At 34.8% G+C, this 27,111-nt stretch overlaps 1 protein-coding gene across 21 annotated transcripts in view; it reads left to right on the forward strand.

The window, feature by feature from the left end:
• The window catches only part of C2CD5 (C2 calcium dependent domain containing 5), a 67,365-nt gene that overhangs the window by 14,215 nt on the left and 26,039 nt on the right, over positions 1 to 27,111 (forward strand). For 6 of the 21 annotated variants that reach the window (XM_064654474.1, XM_064654455.1, XM_064654462.1 and 3 more), the window contains 7 exons: positions 800 to 951; positions 3,842 to 4,036; positions 6,375 to 6,460; positions 7,363 to 7,395; positions 12,256 to 12,364; positions 14,149 to 14,214; positions 25,199 to 25,313. In XM_064654474.1, coding sequence (XP_064510544.1) covers positions 800 to 951; positions 3,842 to 4,036; positions 6,375 to 6,460; positions 7,363 to 7,395; positions 12,256 to 12,364; positions 14,149 to 14,214; positions 25,199 to 25,313 — 756 coding nt within the window. The remainder of the gene's footprint in view (positions 1 to 799; positions 952 to 3,841; positions 4,037 to 6,374; positions 6,461 to 7,362; positions 7,396 to 12,255; positions 12,365 to 14,148; positions 14,215 to 25,198; positions 25,314 to 27,111) is intronic. The other 15 variants (XM_064654472.1, XM_064654475.1, XM_064654477.1 and 12 more) reach the window with 10 other exon arrangements.

Here is a 27,111-nt window from a genome sequence, read left to right on the forward strand (position 1 = left end):
CAATAGTTTCTTGGAAATGCATCGGAGTCTCTTCCACAAAGCCACGCTCTTCGTTTCGTTTTAACGTGCTTGCTTCCTGAGAAATTCAGTGTATCTGGGAAACGTTCACTATTGTACAGTCACTGGAGAAAATCATGTTTTGATTCGAGTTCATAATTGCTTTCAAGCATAATTCTGATACAGTATTTAGGTTTTAAACTGGTTATAGGAAGGGTCTGTGCCATTTGTGGAAGAGATGGTTTTAGAGAGCAGGTAAGTCAACCTGTGCATAAGTGAACTGTTTGTCAATATAGTTGTTCCCATAAAGATTCTCCTCTTTGCTCTGTTTTTAGCTGTGGCATGCTGCTGCTGCTATAGGATAAGGAAACGTTGTTTTTTTTTTCCTTTAAATGCATATGTGTGTATATACATAAATGTATAAATATGTATAAACACAAATATAATTTGAAATCATTTTTTCTTTATTAAACTAACTCAAAGCATTGTGTACTTGACCAGATTTTTAAGCCATAAACTTTTCAATTTTTTTCTTTTGCATATATATATATATATGATTTTTTTGTCACATCTCATGCCTTTCATTTGGCTTAATTGTTTCATTATAGATTATCAGCATCTACCTGTAGAATGCTGAATGGGTAAAACAGCATTTCTTTGCCTCTGGCCTCATCCCCAGTCTCGCACCTAAGGAATAGCTGCTGGCCCTGCCCCAGTCCCATCCTGGTGTTTGGATCATGCTGCTGTCAGCCAGGTCCTTTGGCACAGGATTACTGAATATGTTTCCACCTTCTTCTGGCAGGATTCCTTTCAATGAAGATCCCAATCCCAATACTCATTCATCAGGACCCTCCACCCCTCTGAAAAACCAAACCTATTCCTTTTCACCTTCCAAGTCCTACAGTCGACAGTCCTCTTCTTCTGACACAGATTTGAGTTTGACACCCAAAACTGGTAAGGCGCTTCCACCCACTTTTTGTTTAATTTGTGTTTCTCTTTTTATATTTTCATTCAACCCCTTTTTGCTTTCTGGCATTTAAGTTATCAAAATGATGTGGAAATTGGAGACTTCACGTAGCACACCTCAAGCTCAAAAGGGTTTCTGTAGGGCAAAAATTTCAATCCTGCCTGCATTTCCACTGTCCTGGATAACATTAAAATTACTTGTGTAACACAACTGTATTCAAGCCACAATAAAACATCTTGGAGCATCAAGGGAGTCCTAAGTAATTGCCTTTTTCGTATTTCCTCCATTTCATATCACAAATCATGGGAGTACATTTCTCACCTCAATATGTCAAGGATGGTGTTTCTAAAACTATGTAGTCTTCAGGCCTCATGCGTTGTGCTATAAATATACTGCATACATTTTCTGGTTTTGAACTCTTTTTTGCAAATGCAATACTAGAAACCTAGCAGCTGCTGTCTTTTTGTTCTCTTGGTGTGTGGAAATGGCTTTACATACACATTATACACTTTGAAGGTCACTTAAATTGCATCACACGTAACTCCAGCCATCTTCAAAAAACGTTTTTCTTTCTGCATTGGTCTGTCATAATTTTTTCAACTTGTTGTTTCCTCCCTCCTTCTTTTTTAGTCTGTAGTTAGAATCATTTTAGTAATAATGTCAGCACAACTTCAGTGTCTGTTTACTCTCCATTATGTGACCAAGGCCCTGAATTTTGCTACTGTAGAGCAAAATATTTTGCAGAAGTGTTTATAAAAGTTTGGTTACTTTTCAAATGATGTTTTAAATTGTGGTATTTGAAGCTCAGAACATTCTTGTCTCCATCTAATTAGACAATTTTTAAGCATATTAAAGCAGATTATTCAGTTTTACTTGATAGCACCCCTTTCAAGAATTTTTCCTAGGAGATAAGTTAAATGTTGCATTCAAATGGAGTTGTATTAAATATTTTACCTGGTTTATTCCCTGGATATCTGTTAAAACCGTTCCCAATTAGGAAGCTGTCTTTCTCAGTGCTGTCTTCTCTGTCCCATTCTTAAAACAAACAGGCAAAGAAAAGCAGTTTATTTTTTTCTGTCTTTATTTTTAAATTATGACTGTTCTGTGGATGGTGATCACTTGTTTAAAGGACATGCAGATATAACTGGATGCTTATGATATAGAACCATAAATTCATGTGTTTGGTTTACTGAATATTTGAAAACTCTTTCATTTTTTCATATTTTCCATGGTAAAGATCATTTCATGTAAAGGATTTAAATATAACATAGGTGGTTGTCTTTATAGATGTAAATGTTCTCAAATTAGGAAAGTGGCAACTCGGTGTGAATTTGTTAGGGTTTTAAAGCAGCAGCCTTACATCATTGCTGACAATATTATGGAGATGGATGGACCCTTTTGTCTTTAGTCAGTTCATTCAGAACAGAAACAGATTGTGTAACTGATAGCTCTTATTTTCAGGGAGTTTTCAAGTATGTGAAGATACTTTTTAGCTGTCTTTTTAGTACTAAAGCTAACAGTGGGCCCAGTTTTTTTACCAGCACTGTCTTTTTAGCAGCTTTTAACTCTGCTGCTGAAACTTTTCCCAAAAGGATTTGCTGGTTGCATATAAAGATTCCATATCTTGGTTATGACAAACTCGATTTTGAATCTTAATAGATTAAAAGGACAGTTTAATGACAGTTTAAATGATTCTTGAGTCATTCATGTTACCTTTCACCAAAAATTTGGTGATGTGCAGAAGCTGCTCCTATAACATACTAAACTCTGTATGTTGTTTTTAAGAATTCCCTGTATGTGTTTAGACCTCTGTTTTTTGTTTCCCAAGACTGTTGCTAAGTTGGAATATTTCAGTGTGAAAATAGGTGATGTTAGTGTTTAAAAAAAGTTAAAGAAATGTAGACTTCTCATGTGGCACTTCAAACATTATCAGATTCGAGATAACCATTACTCGATTTGGCTGATGTGAAAAATGAAGTATTTTCTGATATTTCTGCAGTATATTATATTCCTCTTTATTTCTCAGTCAGGTATTTTGTGTGTTCACGTGTCTAAGATGGAGACTGACCTGGAGAAAGAGTGCAGATACCACAATTTCACAATAGGAGTTAACAAAATAGAGGAGGTTGAAACTTGGATCTGCTTAAGCATCTAGTTTTCAGTAGCTCCAAATCAGAAGAATGTTACATTAATGTATTTTGTAAAATACAACTGTGCTTGTGTTATCCATTCTGGTCTATAAATACACATGCTGAGAAAGCTTATTTGGGTTTGAAGTTAGACTTCTGTGAGTAGTGATAGATTTTCTGCCACTGCAAATGAACAGAATCAGGCTGATAAAAAGCATGACCTATTTTAATCCAGTAATACATTTTGATGTCACATAGTATATGTTTGGAGGAAATTCAGAAGGTGGGAACTCCTTTTCTTTGCGGGAACTTAGAATTCTACAAGATCTATTACTTTAGAAAATCATAAACCAAATCCATGACCTCTCTGGAAAATAACTTTTTCTACCTAAATAATGAAAGCAATCAGATTAAGTGTGTGCAAAGACTATGTTACTTTTATTTTACTCCAAAATATTCGTTATCAAATTTTGTTTAAAATTTAAAATAAATATCAGATTACCATGGCTTTTAAAAAAAATAATTTCCAAAGGAAAATAATCAAGTCATGATTTTTAAAAAACATGCTTCTCATTCACATTGTGGAGCTGTATTGTCATTCCATTTCTTTGTGTGTTGCGAAATAATTTAGCAGTAAGTGTCGATTTGTTTAGAGAAAACAAAAATGCTTCATTTTGATTTCTTTTGTCCGTTTCTTTAGTCATCTTCTGAATCTACATCTCTTTGTCTCTATTACTTTCCTCCACAGCACCTTCCCCACAGGGACCTAGGATTTTCCTGTTTCCCAGCTCCCCTACACTCTCTTGTGATTCCCCACATCTTAAAAAGTCCTGTCTCCTCCTCTCGGGGTCTAGCATTAAACCTCTACACTCTAGCCATGTCAGCCCAGTTGTTCTGAGGAAAAGTGTTTCTTTCACTGAAGAGCTGCTTCTGGCTGCTTCTGGTAGGATCTATCTATTATGGCCTTTTAAGCAAACTTTTAAGGAAATGTTGTTGTGTTATTTGATACGGGGGCAATTAACACACAGCCTTCTATAACCCTGGTTTTGCTCAGTTAGCCTCTGAAAACTGCTGGCTACATGACTATTCATCCCATCTCTCACCTCTGCCCCAGGAGCTTGAAACAGCTTCAGAACTGCTTGTAGGATTTGAAACATGTAGCTTATGCTACAGAACTTTCTCCTTTACTCTTGCAAAATTTCCTTTGGTAATTGGACTAAAATAATTTACCTTTTTTTTTCAATCACCTACATTCTCTTCACTTTGTTGTTCCTGTATTTTGCACGGAGCAAATGTTCCTTGCACTTGCTCATTAATTCATTCATAGTTGGTCGAAACAATGGTTATCAGATGGCTAGCAACTCTGCTTTTTCATTTAATCTTCTAAACTAAGCCCGTGTTTTTAATTTTTCTGCCCATTTTTCCATTTCACTGACATGCGTTATTTTCACAGATTTAAATTAAAGAGTTGATATTACTGCTTTTTGTTTTTTTTGTAGAAGCTATTTTGGTTAGTTTCTATTTTTTGAGTTTGTTTCATGTCCAGTATTTATGCTCTGTTTGTCTGTATTTATTATTGTATAGTCCCTGGCAATGATGTTTAGAATCAATGCCAAAGAGTAGAAGCAATTTAATCTTGTTTAATGGGACTATACAGATACTAATATTTTTGTTTCCTTATCCAAGAACAGCTAAAAATATTTGTTGAAAATCGTAGTATTTTTCTATCTAATTATATGGTAATGGTAGCCTAGTAACTCTTGAAAATGAATGAATTTAGGAATGATTTTACATACATTATTAAGTCTAGTATTATTTCTAGATCTCCCAGTCTTTGGTTAAAACAAATAACTGCACTTCGATGTATATTTATGGTTTTGTTGACCTTTATCAGATGCTTGATCAGAAGAAAAAGGAAACTAGCAAGGAATTGTTATGTTAAATTAGTTACAAATTCTGTAAAAGAAAATCTTGGCTTCATTCATAACTGTTTGCACTGTGGTGTTTGTATTTCATCCTGCTCCTGACACCTTTTTGTTCTTTATCCTGTGCTTTCCTATACAACTTAAGTGTTTATTTTTGCTTTGTCAAATTAGCCCTGATGTCTTTAGAAACAAGGAATACCAATGATAGTATGTCTTTAGCCATGAAATATTACTAAGAAAATCTGATTCACCAGCATTGTGTTTACTTTAGGAAAAAACACAATCTTGGTATGTGTTTATTTTTTTTGATTTCTAACCATAAAGCACAAAATTTACTGCCGTACACATAACCTGCATCTCAACACGCTCAGTTAAGGTCCTTGGGAACAGGTAATTCAGTAGCAAAGATGTCTTTGTACCTGATAAACTTTCTCTTCAGAAAAAATTCCTGTAGTGGGGGGTAGGGATGGAGATAAATCTGAAAGAAGGGAAGAGGGAATTACCCATATTATGCAAAATCGGAGTTTATCTCTTATTTTCATTTACAGATAATGTGCAGGTTATGTGTGTGCAAATATAGTCATCAAATAAGTGTGGTGGTTTTAAATGCTGAGCAGTAACCCTTGGCTTATGTGAATGAATCAGATGAGTGAATATTTCATTGCCTAAATATTAAAGAAAATAAAAGTAAATTGGAGTTTATATTTTAAATTAAAGGATGTGCATTGCCATTGCAATTTTCTTTTTGCTCCTAATCATGTGTTATGTAGCTACTGCTGTAATTATGTGTCCAGTCTCCTACCAGTGGTTAGGAAAGGTGATTTAGTTACTCTGAAGCTGTTAGAAAGCCAGATTTTTATTACTTTCATTTAAAAAAAAAGTAATGATAGTTGTGAGAGATACTTAACAGAGTAATCTGGCAGAGAGGCCCTTTTTGATAGGTTATGTAGAAACTTTCTGTGAACAGCAGAGAAGGCAGATCTACATTTAAATCACAGGCAAAACTCCCAATAGCAAGAAGAAAAGTTACATGTGACAGGAAAGAAATGCAAGCCCAGATCTTCAAGTCTTTGTATTTTGGAATTGTTTTTAATTCAGATTGACAGCAGAAAAAGATCTTAGATTGGGGGGGTTTGTCCAAATGCTATAAAACTACTGCTAGTCATGTGAAAACCTAACTCTAGAATACCCCTCCCAAACCCAAATTAAACTGTGATGCTCAGCATTTTCAAAATTAAAATTATGGGGATCATTTGACTGTTTTCAATGACTATTGTATCTACTTTCTAATTTAACCTTTGATTGCAAATTATAATATATGTTTCTTTGAATGTCATTTGTACTGATACTCTTCAGGAATGGGCAGTGGGAGTGCTGGAAAAGAAGGGGGGCCATTTAAAACTCTTTTAAGACAACAGACTCAGTCAGCTCTGGAACAAAGGGTAAGGCATTTTAAACTTACATTTCTGATCTACTAAAGTGAAAATTTAGCTTGTAGTAAGTTAAATGTTTCCTGTTGCTTTCTGTTTAAAAATATGGGTAATTTTTGGGTTTGAAAACTTTTTTACAAATGTTGAATGTTTAACCTTTATATACACACATTATTTAATTTTAATATATTACTAAAGCATTAAGAATAGAGAAGCAATTAACTGTGAACAGCACTCAAGTGGTGTTAAGAGAAAAAGTTCTAGGAAAAACTACTGTTACTTGGTTTCTGTAAATTACTGATGTGTAAGTTTAATACTTAATAAATAATGGTAAAGTTTTTACAGAAGCCAAATTCAGAAACATTGGAACGCTTCAAACAAGGTAAAATTCCCTTTTAGAATTGGGAAGACTTTCAGTTTTGGGAAGTAGAGTTGGTGCCTAATTTAGCCTTCATTGAAGGCTAAATGAAATGTGTGTGCATGTAGCCCTTAAATGAGAACTTAAACCTGAACTACTTGCCGAGCAAAAGAAGAGGTTTATAGGTTTAAGCTTTTCCTCTGTAGGACTGAAAATGCCATCTGTCATTATACTGAATAGACTGTATAATAAAAATAGTGGGTTTAATTCTTTGTTTCTGGTTGGAATGAGTCCTTGCAACTTTATTTATAGATTACACACTGCTTTTGTCAAAATGTCATTAATGAGGTGTCTTGAAGGAAGAAATGTGACTATTTACCTTATTCCGAAATAAATGCAAGTTTAATTACTATTTCTGGGCGCCTGACCTGCTGCCATAGAACCATGTATGTTTGTTTAAAACAAAACCACCTGCATCTGTGAAATATAAGTGAATAGCTGCTGTTTTGAGTAAGTGGATGATTCTCTTCTCATTTCTTGTGTTACCATTGCTAAGGGAGGATCGCCCCATAGGTTCTGTAGACGGCGGGTATGTTGGCAATCACTGCGCGACTCTTTGTAGCCCTTTCTTCTCCTACTGAGGATTTCTAAATCATTATTTGAAGTATTTTCATTTTTCTGCTTTGAGGCTTTGCAGATTTCTTTGTAATCTTCATTTATGTGTTTTTTGGGTTTTTTTTTTTACTATTTGTTTTGTTGTTTTTAAGAGCTCTTATCACATCAGCGTATTTTTGCTTCGTATTTTGCACGTTGATACGTTTCAGTTAAAATTTTAATTTATATATAAGTACAAATCCATGGCTTTTTGCTTTTAATGTTTTAATTTGGCAAAAGGAATGCTTTAAAAAGAGCCTTTTTTCTGTTTACCTTGGATTTTGCTGGCATTTCAGACATTTCATGGCTGATCTCTCATTTCCTTAGGAAGCTTTTTAAAGACAATAAAAATGTAAATTAAGAGCACTTAATGTATTTTTAGAGCTTGAATTATTTGCATATTATTTTGATAAGGCCTGTGTATTGTCTAGTAGAAAAATACTGTAAAATGGGATGGAAACATGTTGTCTGTTAATTGCTAATGATGTAGCAAAGCATGTGGACTGTTAATTGATAAAAAAACGTTTATTCTGTCTTCTGAAAATTTCATATTGGATGTGTTTTTGCTATGGTGTTACCTCTTATTTATTTACCTTAAAATTGAATTACTTAACTAAAATGAATAACATTTATAAGTTACTTTGTCTGTTTTAATATTGTACACATAAATAGTGTACTCTAGTTACTTGTCTGGATTACTTAGGGTAGCACTTATTTGGGAAAACAAAGAATAAATCAAGTATCTATAATATATTTCCACATGTATTAGTTATATCATGGAATCACAGAATGCTTTTTGGGTTGGAAGAGACCTTAAAGATCATTTTGTTCCAACCCCCTGCCTTAAAGATCATTTTGTTCCCCCAACAGGGAATCTTCCACTAGACCAGGTTGCTCAAGTTCTTTGGAGTCTTACTTAGTTTATTTGGGTATATGGTACTGCTAAGGCACATTGAAACCAGCTCATTTAACTGGATGTCTCCACAGCTTTTTAAAATAAAATGTGGTTTTAATGTATTATTTAAATAACCCTGATTAGCAAACTCTGTGCTGTTTGCAGAAGGGTAATCTTACTCAATTTCTTCTGTGAAAATACATCAGCTGTGGAAAACTCACATGTGTTGTATTGTAGGTTAATAACTAAGTAATTCACAGGATGCCTGTAGATGGCAAGTGTAACTATAGCACACATGCCTTTGTGTATATTTTTAACTATAAATCAATAAGCTGTATTTCCATCAGTGGGAAAATCTGAGCTTACTCTACCCCTAAAAAATTAGCCTCTGTTTTTGTAGAAATGGCCAAATGCTGCTCTTGATGGTATTTAGTATCTCCGTTGACCTCAACTTGGACAAATGCTGTTTTATTCCTCCATATTTGCATTCTGCAAGTGCCTGAGAGATCTTTACCAGTGCCTTTTCAAAATGGGGATCTGTTGATCTCCATCTCTGAAAGGCATTGCTGGACACCTGTTGTGTCTGAGCTCTCCACCCAGAGAGCTCAGTTCTCTGGGTGATTCCTTTGGCTGAAATCCTGACTTAATCATCTTCTCTTTCCAGTGACTTCTTACCCAGCCCATCCCCTCAGTACAGTTCAAGAAAAACTGTAAGACTGTTGGGCCACCTTGTGAGATGGCACAGTAGATGTGTTTAGAATAAAAGCACATTCAACCAGGAAATTGCCAGTATTTTAGTGTGGACCAGTTCCCCACACTGGTTCAGCCCCAAAAGCTCTATGAGCACACCTGAGCATTATCTGAGGGAGTGGTTTAACCATGGGAATGAGTGGATGGCTGGAAGGGAATTGGAGAACTGCTTCAGCTGGCACTAACACCAAATGATGTGTCTGTAGCTGTGTTCCATCTGCTTTTTCATCATTTTGTGTGTCTTTGTATGAAATGTAGTTCTAAAAAGAATACTAGCAATACATGTATGTGTGTACACAGACATTTTTAAACATTGTATTAAGCAAATATTTATAAGAATTTTATTGTAGCCTTATCAAACATCCCCCAAGTGACAACTATAAAATCTGTATGTAGTTGCAAGGATGAAACCAGTGACAGTCTTTTGGGGTCTATGCAGTCAATGACTGTGAAGTGGCACAGTGAATTGGTATTGGTAAAATGATTGATAATCTTCAGTTGTAGCTAGGAAACTTTAAGTTCATCCTATTTTGTCACACACTGGAATACTTTGCTTAAATCACCTTGATGTAAAGATAGTCCTTTGCAAATTGTAGTAATAGAGGAGATTTATAATATGAGAACACAGCATCTGGTTCTTATGAAATCTCTGTTTTCCTGGCAGTAACTATAGATGTATAATTTTGAAGTATTACAGAGTACCACATGAAATTGAGGCTGGAACTAGTATTTGAACAATATAATAATAAACCCCCCCAAACCTCTAAATGAGCTTAAAAAAGAAAAAAAAAGGAAGGGGAAAAAAAAAAAGAAATGCCATCTTATGAAGCTATGGAGTTCCATCTGTGTAAGAATGGATGAGAGACTGTTAAAGGAGTCATGTCAGAACGGTTCAGTGAGTCTGATACCCAGATTTGTCTGTGGCTGGAATTCACTGATAGGACATAGGTCTGATTTCATCATGTTTTGTAATACAGACTTGCAAGTATTGATATATTGATTGAGAGAAAACCATGTCATTATTTGAGGTTTTATTCCTGATTTGTGGTGTAGGAAATCAGGCAAACTGGGAGTCTGAACACACTAAAATTACTTGCAGCACACAGCCTTATGAAAATAAACAAAAAAATGAAAGTAACTTCTGCATCTCCATATAAATTAAAAAACATTGTATTTGCTTAAGCTTTGGAGTATGGAGTGTTGTTTACTTTGTTCACTCCATACTGCTTTAGCATAGTTTAAGTTTGAGTATATGTATATATATGTATATGTATATATATGTATAAAATACAAATGTAGTATAGGCTTAATAGAATTTCATATAGGTGGCATATGCAGTAAACTTTTTTATTGATTTCTGTAGTTCTGGAAAAGCTAATAATCTGAATGGCATTAAAGTGGGATGACTATATGCAAGGGACAGAGCAGGTGTGTATGTTAGATATTTAAAGATAAGTTAGGCAAAATGAGTGTCACAGAATTCTACAGGGAGAAATATTATGAGCGTACTTGAGAATTACTGAGCAGTTGCTGTTTCAGAGCCACAGTGAAATAGCTTCTAACAATATGTTTATGTACTGCATTTTTTCCATTTTTCAGCGTGAAAGACATTCAGAAAAGGAGTTTAGGCTGTTATAGTCAGAGCTTTTTTGACTATTCTGGTAACTTGCAGAGCACTTTGATCTGTTAGAACCTTCTGGGGGAATCTTTAATGCTCTCTAGAGATGCATCAATGCTCCTGAAGACACATTAGTTGAACAGGTTTGCAGAGTCCTATGGTCAAATCTTCCTGCTTTTTAATTGGATCATAAGACATGCCTGCAGGTTTTGGTGGTTTTTTGGGTTCCTTTTTTTGTTTTTTTTCTGGTTGTTGATACTATGGTTGCTGATTTTGAAAGTCTAAGCTCAACAAAAATACAGAAAACTTGAAATTTTAAGTTTTAACAGTACTTATAATAGGGGCAGTAAAAATTCTGAAGTAATAATTTTTGAATTCACGTTGGGTTTTAGTTTAAGAGGACTTTTCATGCCATGTATTGCTGGAAGAACTGTCATCTTCATTTAATCTGCAGCATGTATGCTGTTTAGGTAGAAGCTCAGTTGAGCTGTGCTGTTCCAAATGCTTCAAAGTATGTGAGAAAGGATTCTATCCTATACTTTCTCTCATAAATTATAGTATTTTATTTTTTCCATTTATCCAATTATGATTATACAAACAATGATTGCATGATTTTTCTTTTATGTTGTTTTTGCTTCTCTGCATTTAGAATTGCTGAACATGAATTATTGCCTTTCCCCCATAAGTGTGCTATTACATATATATTAGACATTTCATAGAATGTCTCTGTAGAAAATAAAATCTTCAGTTTTGGGCTCAACTCCTTTGAATAGGACTTGTTTTTCATCACATGTAACATGAAAAATTGCTGTTATCACTTACTTTGCCTCTTGGAGAAACTGCGTTCTTGAGTAGTTTTGGAAACTTATTAGCTCTTCATTTTACTTATGAATTGGTAAAAACTAATTAATGCAAATTAATTGGAAGTGAATTTCTTAGGTTAAAGAACTTATAATTGTATTTCAAAGACTTTTGCTTTATTCTACAAGATGGATTTTTACCTCTTATATTTAGAGCTTGTGAGCAGAGCAGTCAATTAATATTTTTTAGGCATGTTTTCCTGTAATAAGTTATTCATCATTCTTGCAAGACTACAGTTTGTTTCACCCTGTGCTGTGGAACCAAACTGCAGTCAGTTGTAACAGTAAGACCTAAAAATGGAAAAAAAAATATTTACTTTGTACGAGCTAATGAAAGTAGATTTCTGTTGTTTAGTTGCCGTGGTAAAAGTGATCAATAGAGGCTTCGTCAACACAAGTGTGTAAAGTTTTGATTATTTATCACTCTTGTACTAAGAAACACCTCTGTGGGGGAAAAGTATTCTTACATTGTATAATACCTCTGCTTTTATGATACTCTGGGTATATCGAGACACGTGGTTACATAGTGCTCAGTAAGCCTGAAAGACATGTTTGGCCTAATGTAACTGCTCTGCTTGTATTTCAGGGAAATGTATCGATTCATTGCATGTTTATTGGCAATCAGCCATGGTTGGTAAGCAATCATTTGATGTTTGTTTTTAATCATAACAGGAATTTCCATTTTTTACCCTGACGACCTTTCCACCAGGCTTTCTTGTCCACGTTGGTGGCGTTGTCAGTGCACGGTCTGTGAAGCTGCTGGATCGCATCCACAATCCTGGTATGTTGACACAAGAATGACCTCCTTGCACAGGACCTGTCGTAGTGATCTCCTGCTTCTAATCTTTATGACATATCAGCATTTGGATAGATACAAATCTATTCTAACAATGTATATTAGAAGCAATGTTTTTCAGACAGTCGTTTAAGCTGGAAAAACGAGTTACTCAGAGGGTATGTTTTTAGTGAGAAACGCTTCAGCAAGTTAAAGAATATTATAATAAAGTACTTTGAATCAGTAACTTTGCACTGAAAATTGTCTCTGAATTATTGAGGGCTTAATTAATTTTTTTACCACTTCATAGAATTTAAACTCAATGCAAATTTTCCATTCAAACACAAATTAGATGAAATGCTTGATCTTAACTATTAATGTTTTCTAATTTTCAGCTCCTTGAAATCCTTAAGGACTATTGGCTACAATTTACCTAAATACGTGGTTTTTAACCTCTTTTGATACAACCTTGGCAGCTTTGTTCTGTTCTTAAAAGCCCCGTACTGAACAGTACTTTAAGATTTTTATTTAATATTTACCTGGAAATCCCAGTACTAGAATGTGTATTTTGCATGTTCTAGTTCTAATGTTAGAATTAAAAGACTTTTGACTCTGAAGACTTTGTTGGTTTAGTCACTGAGACAAGATGATGAGTACTCTGTAAAAAGCTGGAGTTGACAGTGCACTTAAAAATGCAGAGGAGAGTGAAAATAGCACCTACAGTGGTTTTGCATGCACTAGTCAGAAGTAATAAAACAAAGTTTGTGCAAATGCATCTTTAAAAGCAATTGCAAAAAATAATCTTCTTTTCTTTCTTCTTCCTGTGGCCCAAGGCAAGCAATTCTCCAAGCAAGTAGATTGTTGCTGACCTAAGGATTCAATAAACTGGCAACATGAAATAAAATACAGGACTTGATTTGAATTAAACACCCCTACTGTAAGGGATTTTTTAAAGCATGTGACTACACAGTATTGTTCCTTTTTTCCTATTTGTAAGATCTATTTATACAGTGAAGATGAAAAAAAAAGTCAAAGTATAATTTAAATGCGAGTCTTCCCTTTCTTTGCCACAAAGTTATTTTAGGCTGCTGTATTTTCAACAGATTTCTGATACAGATCTGTTACATGCAAAATTTACCCTATGATAAATTTATTTAAGACAAAATGGAAAAAAAAATCAGTTTTGCTCAGAAGTTTTAAAAACTAACCTCTTGCATTATGGACTCCTTTATTTTTACCAACTGACTGAAAGCAGGATAAGAAATAAGATAGAGATGCATGTTTGCACAGCTGCAGTTGTTTTTGTGGGACTTGAAAATTACTCCTGACAAGTGAATGTAAAATGTGTGCTGCCTGGAACTCCGTGTATTGCAAAAGGGGGAATGAAGGCACATGACTGTGAGAGGGAAGGTGAAGTAAAAAAAAAAATCTGGTTATAGTTATGATCACGAAGCATTTGAGTCAAATGAGTCTGTGAAGTATTAAAGGAAGAAAATAACCTGGCAGATGAATAAATCAGGAAAATGCAGAAGAGGAAAGAATGTTTGAAGGTGGATTGAGAACTTACAATAAGACAATAATTGCTATACACTGTACCCTTTGGTCACCCTAGTGCTAGATTGCTATAGCATGCTCCTTTTTTCCCTTTCTCTTTCAGCCTCTTATTAACTCTGCTGTCTGTGTCTTTCCAGTTCCTGTGGATTGGTGTTGTCAATTGTGTTCTTGTTGGTAGTTTTTTTTCACTATTCTGCTCCTATAACTGATCTACTAATTTGCTGTTTTGAACTCAGCCTTTGTCGGAATTATGGGTAACACAAGATCATACAAACTGCTAGACTGGAATAGTTTCAATTCAGGTATTTTACTAGTCATTCAGTACTACATATGCTGACAGAAATTATGGCAGCTCAGTGAAGTTCTTAGAAATGCTGTAGAATATTTAGGTTAATGCTTCAAATTTAAATCTCTTTAATCATCAAATGCCTAAATGTCATGTTTTAATGTTGTTAAAGACTCTCTTTAAAATTACAAACCATTGTTTTAGTATAAACTAGTATTATTAAGAATAATTTAATATCGATCTGGAAAGCTGAATGTTCAGATACTTATTCTGTACTAGCTTTCAGCTCAGCATCCATGAAGGAAGTCATTTAGGGAAAGAGAATGGATTCTTACTTATACAGTTGAGATCATGTCAGGTGTGGATTTTTTTTTTTTTTGCTTTGGTTTAGTTTTTTGTTTGGTTGGGTTTGGGGTTTTTTTTATTTAATGGGGTATTTTTTTTGTTTATTGGTTTGATTTGGGGGAGTCTGTGGGTTAGTTTTTGTTTTGTTTTGCATGAGCTTGCACGTTCTTTAACAGTGGCTATACTTCTGTTATTTCAGGAAATTAATTCATATGTTTGTTCTAAATAATAGATGTAAAAATTGCCCAAAAGAATGAAAAATAGAGAACTATCTGTTTAAAGAGAAGGGTACCATGTAGTCCAGGATTTGTTGGTTCATAAATCTTGTATTGTAAAATGCAATCAGCTTGCAGAAATTACAGCATAATTATTTGAACTTTTAAATCACTCTAATACCTAACTTGGAAAAAGCCCCTATATTCTATTTTTTATGCAATTTTAGGGATCAAAATATATAACTTCTTTAAACAGCTGCAGAAAGAATAGATGGGTCGATGATGCAGTTTATACGAAACCTGGCGTGTTAGGGGGAGAAATAAAGAGTTTTTCCCTTCTCCCTCTTCCTCTGGAAAGGTGACATGCTTTGGAAGACAGGCAGGCATAACTTCTCTACACATAACATCCAAGCCAGCAGACCTTGCCAAACTTTGATGTTTTTTAAAGCTGGCACAGTAAAAAAGTACAAAGCTGACCTCTTGAGGGTTTGTTTCCCATGGAAACAAACTTTCCTTCTTGGTGCTTCAGTGTTGTAATGCAGCTCTGGGTCATGCTCTGAAGTTCAGCTTAAGTTATCTTCTATACATTTTCCATGTTACAAGTAGTTCAATAATAGGTAGAGCCTAAAACTGCTGGCTCATTTTTGTGTGCCTGTCCCTTGCTACAAAGAGCATTCTGTGATATTATAATTATGAGCTTTTCTGGTTTTGTTGGTTTTCTTTGCTTGTTCTAAAGTGATAATCTTTAATAATTAACTTTCAGTATGAAAATTAAATTTCAGTATGAAAAGAATATTATAAAATTCTCAGATCTATTACTGGTGTAGCATAGTCTGATCCAAGGTGTTAAAAATGGGTCAAAATTTTTCGTCTTGTATGCTACCTTGAAAAGTTTGAATTAATTATTGCTTCTTCCAGACCATGTTTAGCAGGATGTTACCATAGAAGAATTATATTGGAATAATGGAGTAATTTAGTTATGTACAGACACAAAACATGCCTTGAGCTGGGGTAGAAAGTGATCCATAATGTAAGCCTGGGAAGCAAAGTGAAAGTTGTGAATTGTTGCTTGACAATATCCAAAACTGTAGTCTGATTTTTTTTTTTAGAAATTGCAGGAAAAAGAAGGCATATATATATATATATGTATATATATATATATATATTCATGCATTTTATACTCAGAGGTGCTTGTTACCTAAAAATATTGGAGTAGAGAGGTCTAAACCAAACAGTCATTGTAGAGTTAATACCTTGCTGAGAACTCTCTGAGACACTGAGAACAGTGTTTCTGTTGCCTGACCTGTGTAGTAAGAGCTGATTAATCCTACTGATTAGGGACTGAGCAGGTTACACCCATATTCCTGGAATTCTGTTTCTGTTGCAGTGCTCAATGTGCTGCAGGACAGAGAAGAAAGGAGGAAGAGAGTAAGTCAGTCACTGATATGTAATAACAGAATTGCAGATTGCATCCAAGTTTGCTCTGTCCTAGACTGGAATAATGAATATCCTGTGCAGATCTGTCACTGAGAAACCAGAGGAGAACATTTCTATTCATCTCCACCTTCTAGAGCTTTATTGCTAACTCTGTCATTATTGGCTAATTCTTGGCCTAAAGGAGAGTAGGGATTTATACAGCTTAGGGAAAACAGTGCTACATCTTTATATTACATGTGAGCAAGAATATAATCACAACCATAAGTGGGCTAAAATTATTTTCCTTTCTGAAAATGTTCAGGCTTCATTTCAGCTACCTGCATAGCATAGAAGGATATTTCTTTTTTTTTTTTTTTTTTTTTTTTGCAAATGGCAAGGATATTGGTTTAATTTTGTGTAAGATACAACAGGAACATCTGAAAAGTCAGAGATTTGAAGGTGCTTGAAAATCAGACATGGAAGTAAAAACTGACTATTTCATTAATGGAAAAGAAGCTGCTTAAACATCTGAGAGTTGCATATAGTTTGATGACAGAATTGGCTAAAAGTTTGTAAAATACAAAAAGGGCACATAATACAGTGGAAGATACACACTGGTGCTGTCTCTGAAAAAGAATGTTAAGGATATACTATAAATATAAAACTGTTGAAGGAATCCTGGGTCCTGAAGACTGGAAGTTTGCTCTGAGGTTAAATACAGAGCAGAAAGATTCCTTAGGCAGTGCAAGAGCTTGTTGAATAGAGGCTGCTTTTCCATATGGCTGTTTGATAGCACCAACATATACAGTATTCTCACACAGAGAATTTAAATTTTAAACTCATCTAGGAAGCTGCTCCAATAGTTCTTCATCTCCAGTAGTCAGAAACATGGAAGGATAAAAGATTGTTAAGAAAATTCCTAAGCATCTCCTGAGCTCCTTGCGTGATATCCAGTCTTGCTACTGGAGTGTGAAATTCTCCGGAGCTTGTTTTGTGTGTGAGGAAATGCAAGAGGAAAGCTTGGATAGGCTTTGGTTCTGTAACTGAATGTTTTTCTTTCACAGAAACACAAACATCAGTGAATGCACAGATTACATCTTGTGCTTCTGTCTGGGGTGTAAATGTGGCTGATTCGTAAGAACACAGTGGAAAATGTCAGAATGTTGATGTTAGTGTCTGATGTGGGTATCCTTCAGAACTAGTAGGAAAACCCCAACATTTTAAGCTTGACCTCTTGCCTTTTCTTGGAGAATTTCCAGGTTGATTTTTTGTCCATCAGTGTGTGTTGATATGATAACGGGAAGTTAAAGCAGTAGTCAGAGGCTTTTTCTGAGCAGAGTGAGGGGTTTTTCAGTAATAATTTACTCTAGTTTTCTGCAACCTTTCCAGAGGAGTGAATATTTCTAAGTAATTTTTATGGTTAATATGTATGGTCTTTGAATATTATTTCTTAAAGCAGATACACCCTTGTATGTTAATGAAATAATTTTCTTTGGAACTGTGCTTTAATTTTTTTTGGTAGGTATTTATATAACTGAACAAAGAGTGATCACTGTCAGTGAGCATAGAATAATATTCACATGTTCTGTTAGAAATTTATAAATTAATAAACTTGGCATTTAAAATCTTTGTTCAGAATTCTTTACCTAAGTATAACTAATATTATTTAATCTGTTCATATTGATTTAAAACTCTCTCTGAAATCTGGCTAATGGTGTGAAAGCCAACCCAGACTGTTCCTTGCACAAATACTCAAAAAAAGCTCTTGCTTATTGCACAACTACAGTTTGTCTTTGAATTGATAGTAATAAGAGAGGGAATCTTGGTCTTGCAGAAAATTGTTATTCTTGCACATAACTCTTCCTTAATTTCAAAATATGGGTCTTGATTAAAACTTTTATCTTGATACCATTTCCTTCATGGATTGCAATGAGTTTTTTCCAGTCCTGTGATGTTTCATCATGTGGTTGCAAACATACAGTTGTAGAACTACTTTCCTCGCTCAAAATATATTATTCTTAGAAGAAAACTAGGATGATTCTGGTTGAAAGGGCACCTTCCCAACTGCTACATAATTACAGGTAAACTTGTCCTTGTAAAATGCCTACGGACAGTATTGTAGGAAAATATGTAGACAGATAACACAAGTTCTAGCTGACTGTAATAGGATTATAGAAGTAACTGTGACAAGTGTTAGTGGATGAGATCATGATCTGAGCTGAATGAGGCACGAGAGATTTTCTTTCTAAGTGCACAGACTGAAGTTCCTCAATATGTCATGATTCTTGAAAAGAAATACCATAGTCGTGGCTTGGTTTTTGTTTCCTGGTTCAGTTTGTACTTTAGATTTTGTTAGACAGTGCAATTTGTCTTTTGCACTAATATTTTGACAGGGTTTTGTAAGTTGTGAGGTTTTGGTCTCTCTCAATGCAGTCTCATTGAGGTCCTGAACTTGCTCCAAAAAGCACTTCTTGGATTCAGAAGTTCAAAGAGGTCTTTCTGACTAGTTTGTCTTAAAATAAATAGTTGTGAGTGTATCGAAATAATGAATAGAGAGATACTGCATTAACAAGGAATAGGAAATTCAGAGGCAGTATCATTTTGTGCCAAATAAGGCCATCCCATTTCTGCAGTTATAAAATAGATTAAATGTGTTTTAGAGAGACCTGTCTTATTACAGTGCAGTGTGCCCAGCTTTGGGTAATAGGCACTTTGCTGTGGCAATTTGAAGCTGTCCTTTGAAGATTGCTCATGTTTTAAAATAGGTTGCATTTATTGTGCCAAGATGACAAAGGAACAGAGACACAAAATAGAATAAATAGTTACTTTATTACTTAGCGAGGACTTCACCCTTCTAGGATGAATGGCTGATCAGAATAATAACTGTAAGCTGGACTGACAAAAGTACATATTTAGGCCTGGAACCGGTTTTCCAGAGGCAAATTTATTTCCTATATTTAACATTTTGTTAGTTCTGGACAGTAGTTTGAGCTTTTATAATTCTAAGGGAGCATGATGATGTTGAGAATATAAAGTTATTCAGGATATGGCTGAGAGATTTAGCTGGTTGCAATTTAAGATAGAATTTCAGAAGCCAAATCTTGAAGTAGGATTTTTATAATTCCCGTTTAGGAGCGAGATAGGTAAAAACATGTCCTGAATCCATGTTAAAACTCCCTAATGGAAATATAATTCCAATATATTCCAATATATGTTTCTGAGTTACATACATTTACCCATATAAGAGATACAGAAGCTATACAGATTCTGTTAATTCTGTTTCATACAGTATCTTTTTATTTTTTTCTTTTGTAAGAAAATCCAGAGTACTCCCCAGCCTCCTAGCAGTGATGTAGGTATTTTTCATGGAATTCAGAATATAAGAAAAAAATTCAGGCGTTTTGATGGGAATGTTCTAAGAGGAACACCTCACTGCTTCTCTTGGGGTATATCTTGGAATTAAAGCTAACACTCCTCAGCAGTGAGCTGCCACTAACTAAAAGAAATGATGAATGGAATTTCCTGTATGGTTTCTGCCATGTACTCTTGGAGTCTTCTGGTGGTCATGTAGTGATTTGGCCTGACTGACCCAAAAGAAACTGCTCTGCAAATGAATGGGTTTGTGTTTAATCAAGCAGCTAAAATACCTCGAATCTCTGTAAACAAACAAAATCTGGGTACAGTTTTAATCATTAATATTCTTTAAAATTGTTTCCTGATTGATTGAATAATTTCTTCAATTGAAAAAAAGTGAACAAACTTAAACTTGCTTTTTATTTGTTTATTCAGCAGTTTGGGCTTGAGAAGTGAAATCCATGCTCTCTGACTTCATCTGGCAGAGAAGCACAATATTGTTCTGCAGGCTGGATGTTTCATTTGTAGTTTAAGCTTCGTAGGAGAAAGTGTACTTGTTCTCTTTGGTGGTGTTGGCTGCTGGTTTAGTTTTCATTTGATATATCCCAGTAATCTACTTCCTTTACTTTCCGTATCATAAGCTAAGTTTTCATTTTTGCATCTTAAAGATTATAGGGAGTAACATGTTGTAGTTTTAGTTATTTGCTGCCCGAGTTTTGTGTTTAAACTTGGCAGTTTAAACTTTGTGTTTAAACTTTATCCACTTGTTCAATCGTTAAATATTTTAGAAAGTTGATAATGTCAGTGTTTATGGGATGACCAGAAAGGGTTAAAGAGAACTTCAAGTTCCAGGGAAAGGTGCTTGTAAACCTAACAAAGGTGACAAACCAGTCAAACCAAACCAAAAATTCCCCACTTCTTTATGTATAAGCTGATTAGTAGGTTTGAATTGAGAAGATACAAAAATGAGTGGATATGGCAGGTGTGGATAATGGCTTTGCATAGTGACTCAAAGATTGAATTTGAAATAATATTATTTGTGTCTCCATTACCATTTTTGAGACAACAGAACAATGAGTCATTTATAGACTGTGAAAACTTTCATAGTATGATTGTCCTCCTTGTTTCAGAATGTTACATTATAAATGTAAATATTTACTAAATGATACAATGTATAATAGGTTGAAATGAATCATACAGTTCCTGCTTCAGAGTAATTGCCTCAGGATGTCTAGGGATTCAATTTTAATGCAGGAACTCTTGAGGATGAACTGTGTAATCAAGAGTCCATTCCTAATTTTTATTCAGTTTTTAAAAACATATATGCACCTAGCTTAATGCAGATTCTAGCTAAATCTTGAAAGACCCTGTACCAGTGAACCTCTAGCAAATAACTTGGAAAAGGTGTTGCTTCTTATGAATCAGAAAGTATTGATAGTGTCTAGGATTATCTCCAGGTGAAAGATTTGGACAGGATATTGTCCTGTCGACAGTACAGCTCATGGGAGTCAACCTCATATTTTGAAGGAGATAAGTGACTTGGTGGTGGATAGGGCTGACTCAAGTAGCATTTAGGGCACAAGCTAAATACAGTGCTGTTTGTGTCTCCTAAAGCTGCTGCATAAAATGAGCTTGGGAAGCTTAGTGGAGGAGGTTTGAGTTGGCACGATTTTTATAGAACATGGTACTGTTAACAACATTGTTTCTCAAGTCCTCAACTCTGGAAACAGTGTGCTTTGCTTCCACTGGGTTATAAATATCATGCCAATTTTGAAACGTTAATAAAACGTTAATAGGTTGAATATTCAGTCTTTGGTTGCCAACAAAAGGCGCATAATAGCAGTGTAACTTCTTGCAAACTTTTCTGCTTCGAGTTGTAGATAAACCTTGCTATAAACTACTTGGTAGATTTGCTAGACAAGCTTGTGATTGAGTGCTCTGTATGCTTGCCTTTTTGCTTCCACCTAGAATCCAGGGCCATTACTTTCTGTAACCATTTCAGTGAGCTGCCATAGTTTTCAGTCTGTACTGTCACCTGATCCAAGCATGCGCCAAAATACCCACCGTTTCTGGCTACTGTCTGCTGAATCTGCTTTGCAAACCCTTAGTTCTTTAAGCTTTTTGCTTAGCAAAAAAACAACAGGCACTCTTACAGAGTGTACTGGACACATGCCATCCTGCTTCCCTAACTCCTCTAATTGTTTATGTAAATCCTTAGCTTTACTAAACTTGTAAATGCTACAACAGCATCCCCATGTGAAATTGTGTGGCTCATGTGTCAAAAAAGGCTGCTTGTGAAAATATTTGTCAGAAGAATATGAATGCTACACATTGCACTGCATTCAGTGTTTTGTATCAACTTATGATTGCAATGTCATGGTGTTTGGTTTTGATTGTAGACAATAATTTTGTGTTTTAATACGAAAAGGTAAGTTTATGTAAACTGTGAATGTACGGTATTTATATATAAACACAATGATTTGTATTTTTGGCCTCTTTCTGGAAGAAAAAAATTACTTAAATGTGATATGCAGAGGTCCAAGTCTTCTTTACTAACACTTGTTTATGCATGACTCTTAGAGAAATATTTGATCTTGTGCAATAATAAATTGCTGGATTTTTTTGAATATATTGAGCCTGATCCTTTTTACACTGAACACAATGGCTGGAAAATTGTTCTTATCTATAATAAGATTGAAAATGCTCCATTATATTACTATAGTTAATAGTTTTGTACTACTGATGTTGAAGAGATTCTCAGAATAAGGGGTTAAATGTTGCTTTCACAAGATGTAGTGTTGAGCAACTTCACAACAGTATGTGTTTTCCATTATGATGAGGCTTTCTGGTAGATAAGTTAGGTGAGAAAATTAGTAACTTGTTCCTAAACTTAATAATTTAAGCTATAAATTTTTGTGTAGGAAAGCTAAATGTTTGCATAGGGTTTGGGACCCGTCACTATTTCTACCTTTTCTGTTCCCCTCAAGCATACCTGTTTCCTTTCAACATTTCATTCCATTTCAGTTTTCACTGTGACTACATCACACCTTTTCAATATGTCATATTCTTGCCTGCAATCTTATCTTTATTTCACAGCACTTTCTCTGTTCATCCAGTCACTTCACCTGTTGCTCACTCTCATCATGACTTCACACTTTCTTGCACTCTTTGTCATAGAAAGGTCATTGGTGACAAGTAGGAGCAGTTTTTGCCACATGGTACCTAAAGGTATAAAAAGTTATGAATTAGAAAATTGGTTGTTTGGGGTTTTTTTGTTTTTTTTTTTTTTTGTCTAGAAAAAGGTTACTTCTCCTTTGCAGGTGTTTTTCTGTGAAGTACAAAAATTGGTGTGACTGTTGAGTCAGTGTTTATAACCAGCTGCCTGTACTCAAGTCTCATTGAGCAAGAATTGTTCTGCATGGTCAGAGAACCACTTTTCTTACTACTTACACTTTTATGTTATAGAGAGAAACATGTTGCTTATCAAAGCAGTATTCCAGTCTATGACTGGAGGGGGAAGGAGGAATTGCTCCATTCCACCAAACAGAGTTAGAGATAACATTTGCAGAATGTACTTGTGGTCTTATATCTTCCATACAGCTCTGCTTTTTGTCAGATGCAGCTTTTGTCTTACAATCCGTTTCCAAAGTTGCTCCATTCAACCAACCCTACTGCTGCTACCTGGTGGCAGCAGGAACAGCCTCTGTCCAGAGGTGCACACACCAAAGAGAAGATATTTTGCTTCCTATTTGGGGTGCCACAAATGGTTCTCAGAGCTGAGCTTGGGAGCTCCAACCCTGTGATGTGATGGGTTATTCCTGTGTGATTCTCAGTTTTGGAAGCTGAAGTGTGAGCCCTTGCCAGCAGGTGGTTGAGCCATCTAAGTCAGGATTACTGAGTATCATCTCCAGCATTTGATATTCCCAGTCAGTGAAAGGGTTTAAACAGTGATTTCACACTGAGAGTGTGAAGTGCAGCATCTCGAGATTCTACCAGTAATGCACTGAAACCTGCTCAAGTGATCTCTGATATAATGAAACATATCAGTTCATGGAAACCCTTTGGTTTGTCTTAATGTGTATATTTTTGTCAATTGCAGAGAACATTCCTAAGAACTCACTGTAGGTATTTTTTCTGTTCAGCATTCATTTCTTAAAGCAAAGGTTGGATAAAGTTCAGTCTGGGCACCCAGGCTGCTGTTAGTCAGTGCAATGCTGTGAGTTACACGACATTGATATCTAAAGTTATGTGCAGTTGAATGTAAATACATACCTCTGTGCTCTTCCTTTTAATTAGAAAATGATCATTAGTTTATTTTAGAAAGATGAAAGCCTAGTTCTAAATGCAAATTGAGGCAAATTCATGAATGAGTACATCTTGCCGTGCAATGTTTTTGTTTCAGTAAATTTCAAGTTATGTGTATATCTACATCTTTCATTTTTGTTTGTCATGTTGTCAGAGAACCTAGTGTATGATATGGGGTTATCATACACGATAAATATTCCTGATAGTACAAAATTGGTTCCAAATAAATCCCAGGTTTTGACCTTGATATTGTAAATTATGATTCAGCAAGGAGATATAATGACTGGAAGTTTGTATCTGTGCAAAGTTCAGTTGACTTCAGGGAAATTGTATAAGAATCTCTCTACTCAGAATCCTTGGTAGCAACTGAGTGCCTGTTGTTTGTTACTGGTTTTCCCCTTATGTATCCAATTAACATAGTTTTCAACTAAATTCATTGGTACAGGTAAGCAATTTTGATAGAAGAAACAGCTGATAAACTGGAATTGTAAATGTCAATATTTGTTGACTTCATATGTAAAAAAACTTGTGATACAAGAGCTTTAGTTCTGGGAACTAATTGCTGAGCAGTTAAAGTAAATGGATTGCATGAACTTATTCTAGCAGCACTCTTTAAAAATATTTTTAATGTAGTGCTCAAGAAAAGCAGACAGGATACGTTTAACATGTAACCTCCAGGACAATAAAGGTAATTAGAATCTGTTGGTAGGGACAGGGAAAGGTGAAGTTACCAGGATACTGAAGCAAAAAAAGCACCAACAAATGCATAGTCAACATATATCTTGTACTACTTAATGTCGTAAATATACATTAGTTTCAAATCCCTGTTTCTTCTCAAAGTTAGAAGTGCCACAGAACTGTCTGTTTGATTAGTGATGCAGTCTTAACAAATTATTTTAAAATCTCGTCAATAGAGAGAGAACTACTTGAAATGGGAAAAACTATTGAGGTTATTTCAAAGACATCAAGTGTATAGCCAAATAAAATATTACTTCACTATTACAAATACTGTTTTGTTACTGTTAGTAGTTTTTCAGTATGACAGAGTATCTGTGATGCTCTATTGCAAGTTACCTGTTGTTGGAAGCTGACAGTGTGGTCTTCAAGTAGGCAGAGATTGGAACAGTATCTACAGTATTTTGGTGTTATCCATCTTGTCAGAACCTGTTCACATGGGGGATAAACAAGGAAATTAATGAAAAAGTCCCATTAATGTTTCCTTAAAGTGTGATAGCTAGGAAATAAAAAGTGACCAGGTACAACAAAATACTTGAATATGAAAAATCTGACTTTTCAGATTAATTGCATGAAACTTTATGTTGACATTGTGCAGAATAGTGAACTGATTTATACTTTGTCTTTCAGATGAACCAGAGACACGAGATGCATGGTGGGCAGAAATCAGACAAGAAATAAAATCCCATGCCAAGGCATTGGGTTGTCATGCTGTAGTGGGCTACAGTGAATCAACCAGCATTTGGTAAATCATGATGATGATTTGATTTTCAAAATACCACAGAAAATGTTATTGCATCTTTGGTGGATTAAAAATTAACTCTTTCTGCACAGTTGTTGGTACTGCCTAATATACCTACTATACTATACTATACCTGTTTAGTATACCTACTTGAGAGAGTTTAAGTGACTTTGAGATTTCAGTATTAGATTTTTCTTTTTTTTAAAAGTTTGATTTGTTTTTTTATTGGGTCTTAAGTTTTTTTTCCTTACAAATATTACTTTTTTTTTTTTTAATAAATCCTACATATTTACTTTTGTAGTAACAATGTTAATTTATCTACAAAGTTTTCTAAACCTAATCTGCCTAAATAATTAAGAGTCTCCCCAAAAGTATATGTATTGAAGTTTCATTATTAGGTAACAACTGGCAGACCAGTACTTGAATGGCAAACGTCAAATTTAAGGCATTTTTTACTTCTAATGCATCAATTGTAAGTTAAAGGAGAATATGCTGCCTGATAGATGTAGAATATTTCAGATGTAAATATTCTGTATTTCTTTCTGGAAAATGTGTGTCATTATTTTTGTCTTTCAGACCTACACTAGTGTTTAACATACTAAACTGCAGCTCTGCAGTAGTCTTTGTGAGATTGAATGCCAAAACTCCATTGTCTTACTGCGTTTCCTTTGGCTAAGAAAAATTCCAATCTTATGTATTTTAGTGGCTTAATAACAAACTTTGTGAGAGGCTTGGAATTTGGGAGAAATAATTTGAGGTTTATCTAGCCAATTGTCCTTCTCTCTGACCCCTAGAGACACTGGAAAGTGTCTCTTTTTAGCTCTGGAAAGTAATCTGTGAAGAGCTACGTGGGCAAGGATATCTGGTAGTATAAAACAAAAATACTCACTGTTTGTTTTGAATTGCTTTATGAAAGGAACAAGCAAATTCAGACATCTGAATTTGTTTTCTGTCAAGCTGATTTTGCCTAAATACTTAGAAGATAAAAACACTAAAGATTTGCTTTTTTAAAGAGAGGAGTTGGAAAAAGAAGTTTCATTTTACTTTGTAGTTGAAAAGTTGAAGAAAGAAATACAGAGTTACACAGTGTTTTAGTGAGAGCACAGCATCTGTCTGAAATCCACATGAATTGCTTCACATTTGTTGCTCCTTCACATGTATTGCTTCACTGCAGGTAGAAAAAAAACAACTGCTGAATATATTCATCTTTCACAAAACTTGAAAACAATTTTTGAAAGTCAATTGCATTTAGAGTAGAAAAAGAAAAGAACTTTACAGACAAGGCATGGTTTGTATTCCTTATGTTGTCTCATCTGGTTATGTCCTGTCTTGCTTGGTGTATTAAAGACCATATTTATCTCAGAATTACTCCATCACAGAGGGATGAACTTGCAAAAAATGAAAAGTTTATTCCTTTGGCTGTCAATCTCATTGTAAAAAGCTACAGGGAAAGAATATACAGAGTGTAGGTAGGCAGTCAGCTATTGGGTTGTTTCACACTTTCATTCTTCTTAAGGAACTTAGTGTGGTAGTATTTGGTAGTTGATGAAATAGTTTATTAGAGTTCCCATGCTTACTTGCCAGTTCAACTTTATTCCATGCTTAAAGCACAAGCCTCTGTGTGTAAGTACTGGTCTGCCAGACATGTGTGAAAAATTATTCTGGAAAGTGAAACAACAAATTAAAAAGGCACATGTATAATTCTAGGAAATGTGGGGAAAAATTTGAGAAATATTAAAAGCTCTGTGATCTAACACTCTTAGATCTGAGTTTGAGCTCTAACACTCCTAAATAATAAGTA

The sequence above is a fragment of the Pseudopipra pipra genome, chromosome 5 (assembly GCF_036250125.1).
Source record: "Pseudopipra pipra isolate bDixPip1 chromosome 5, bDixPip1.hap1, whole genome shotgun sequence".
Classification (NCBI taxonomy): Eukaryota; Metazoa; Chordata; class Aves; order Passeriformes; family Pipridae; genus Pseudopipra; species Pseudopipra pipra.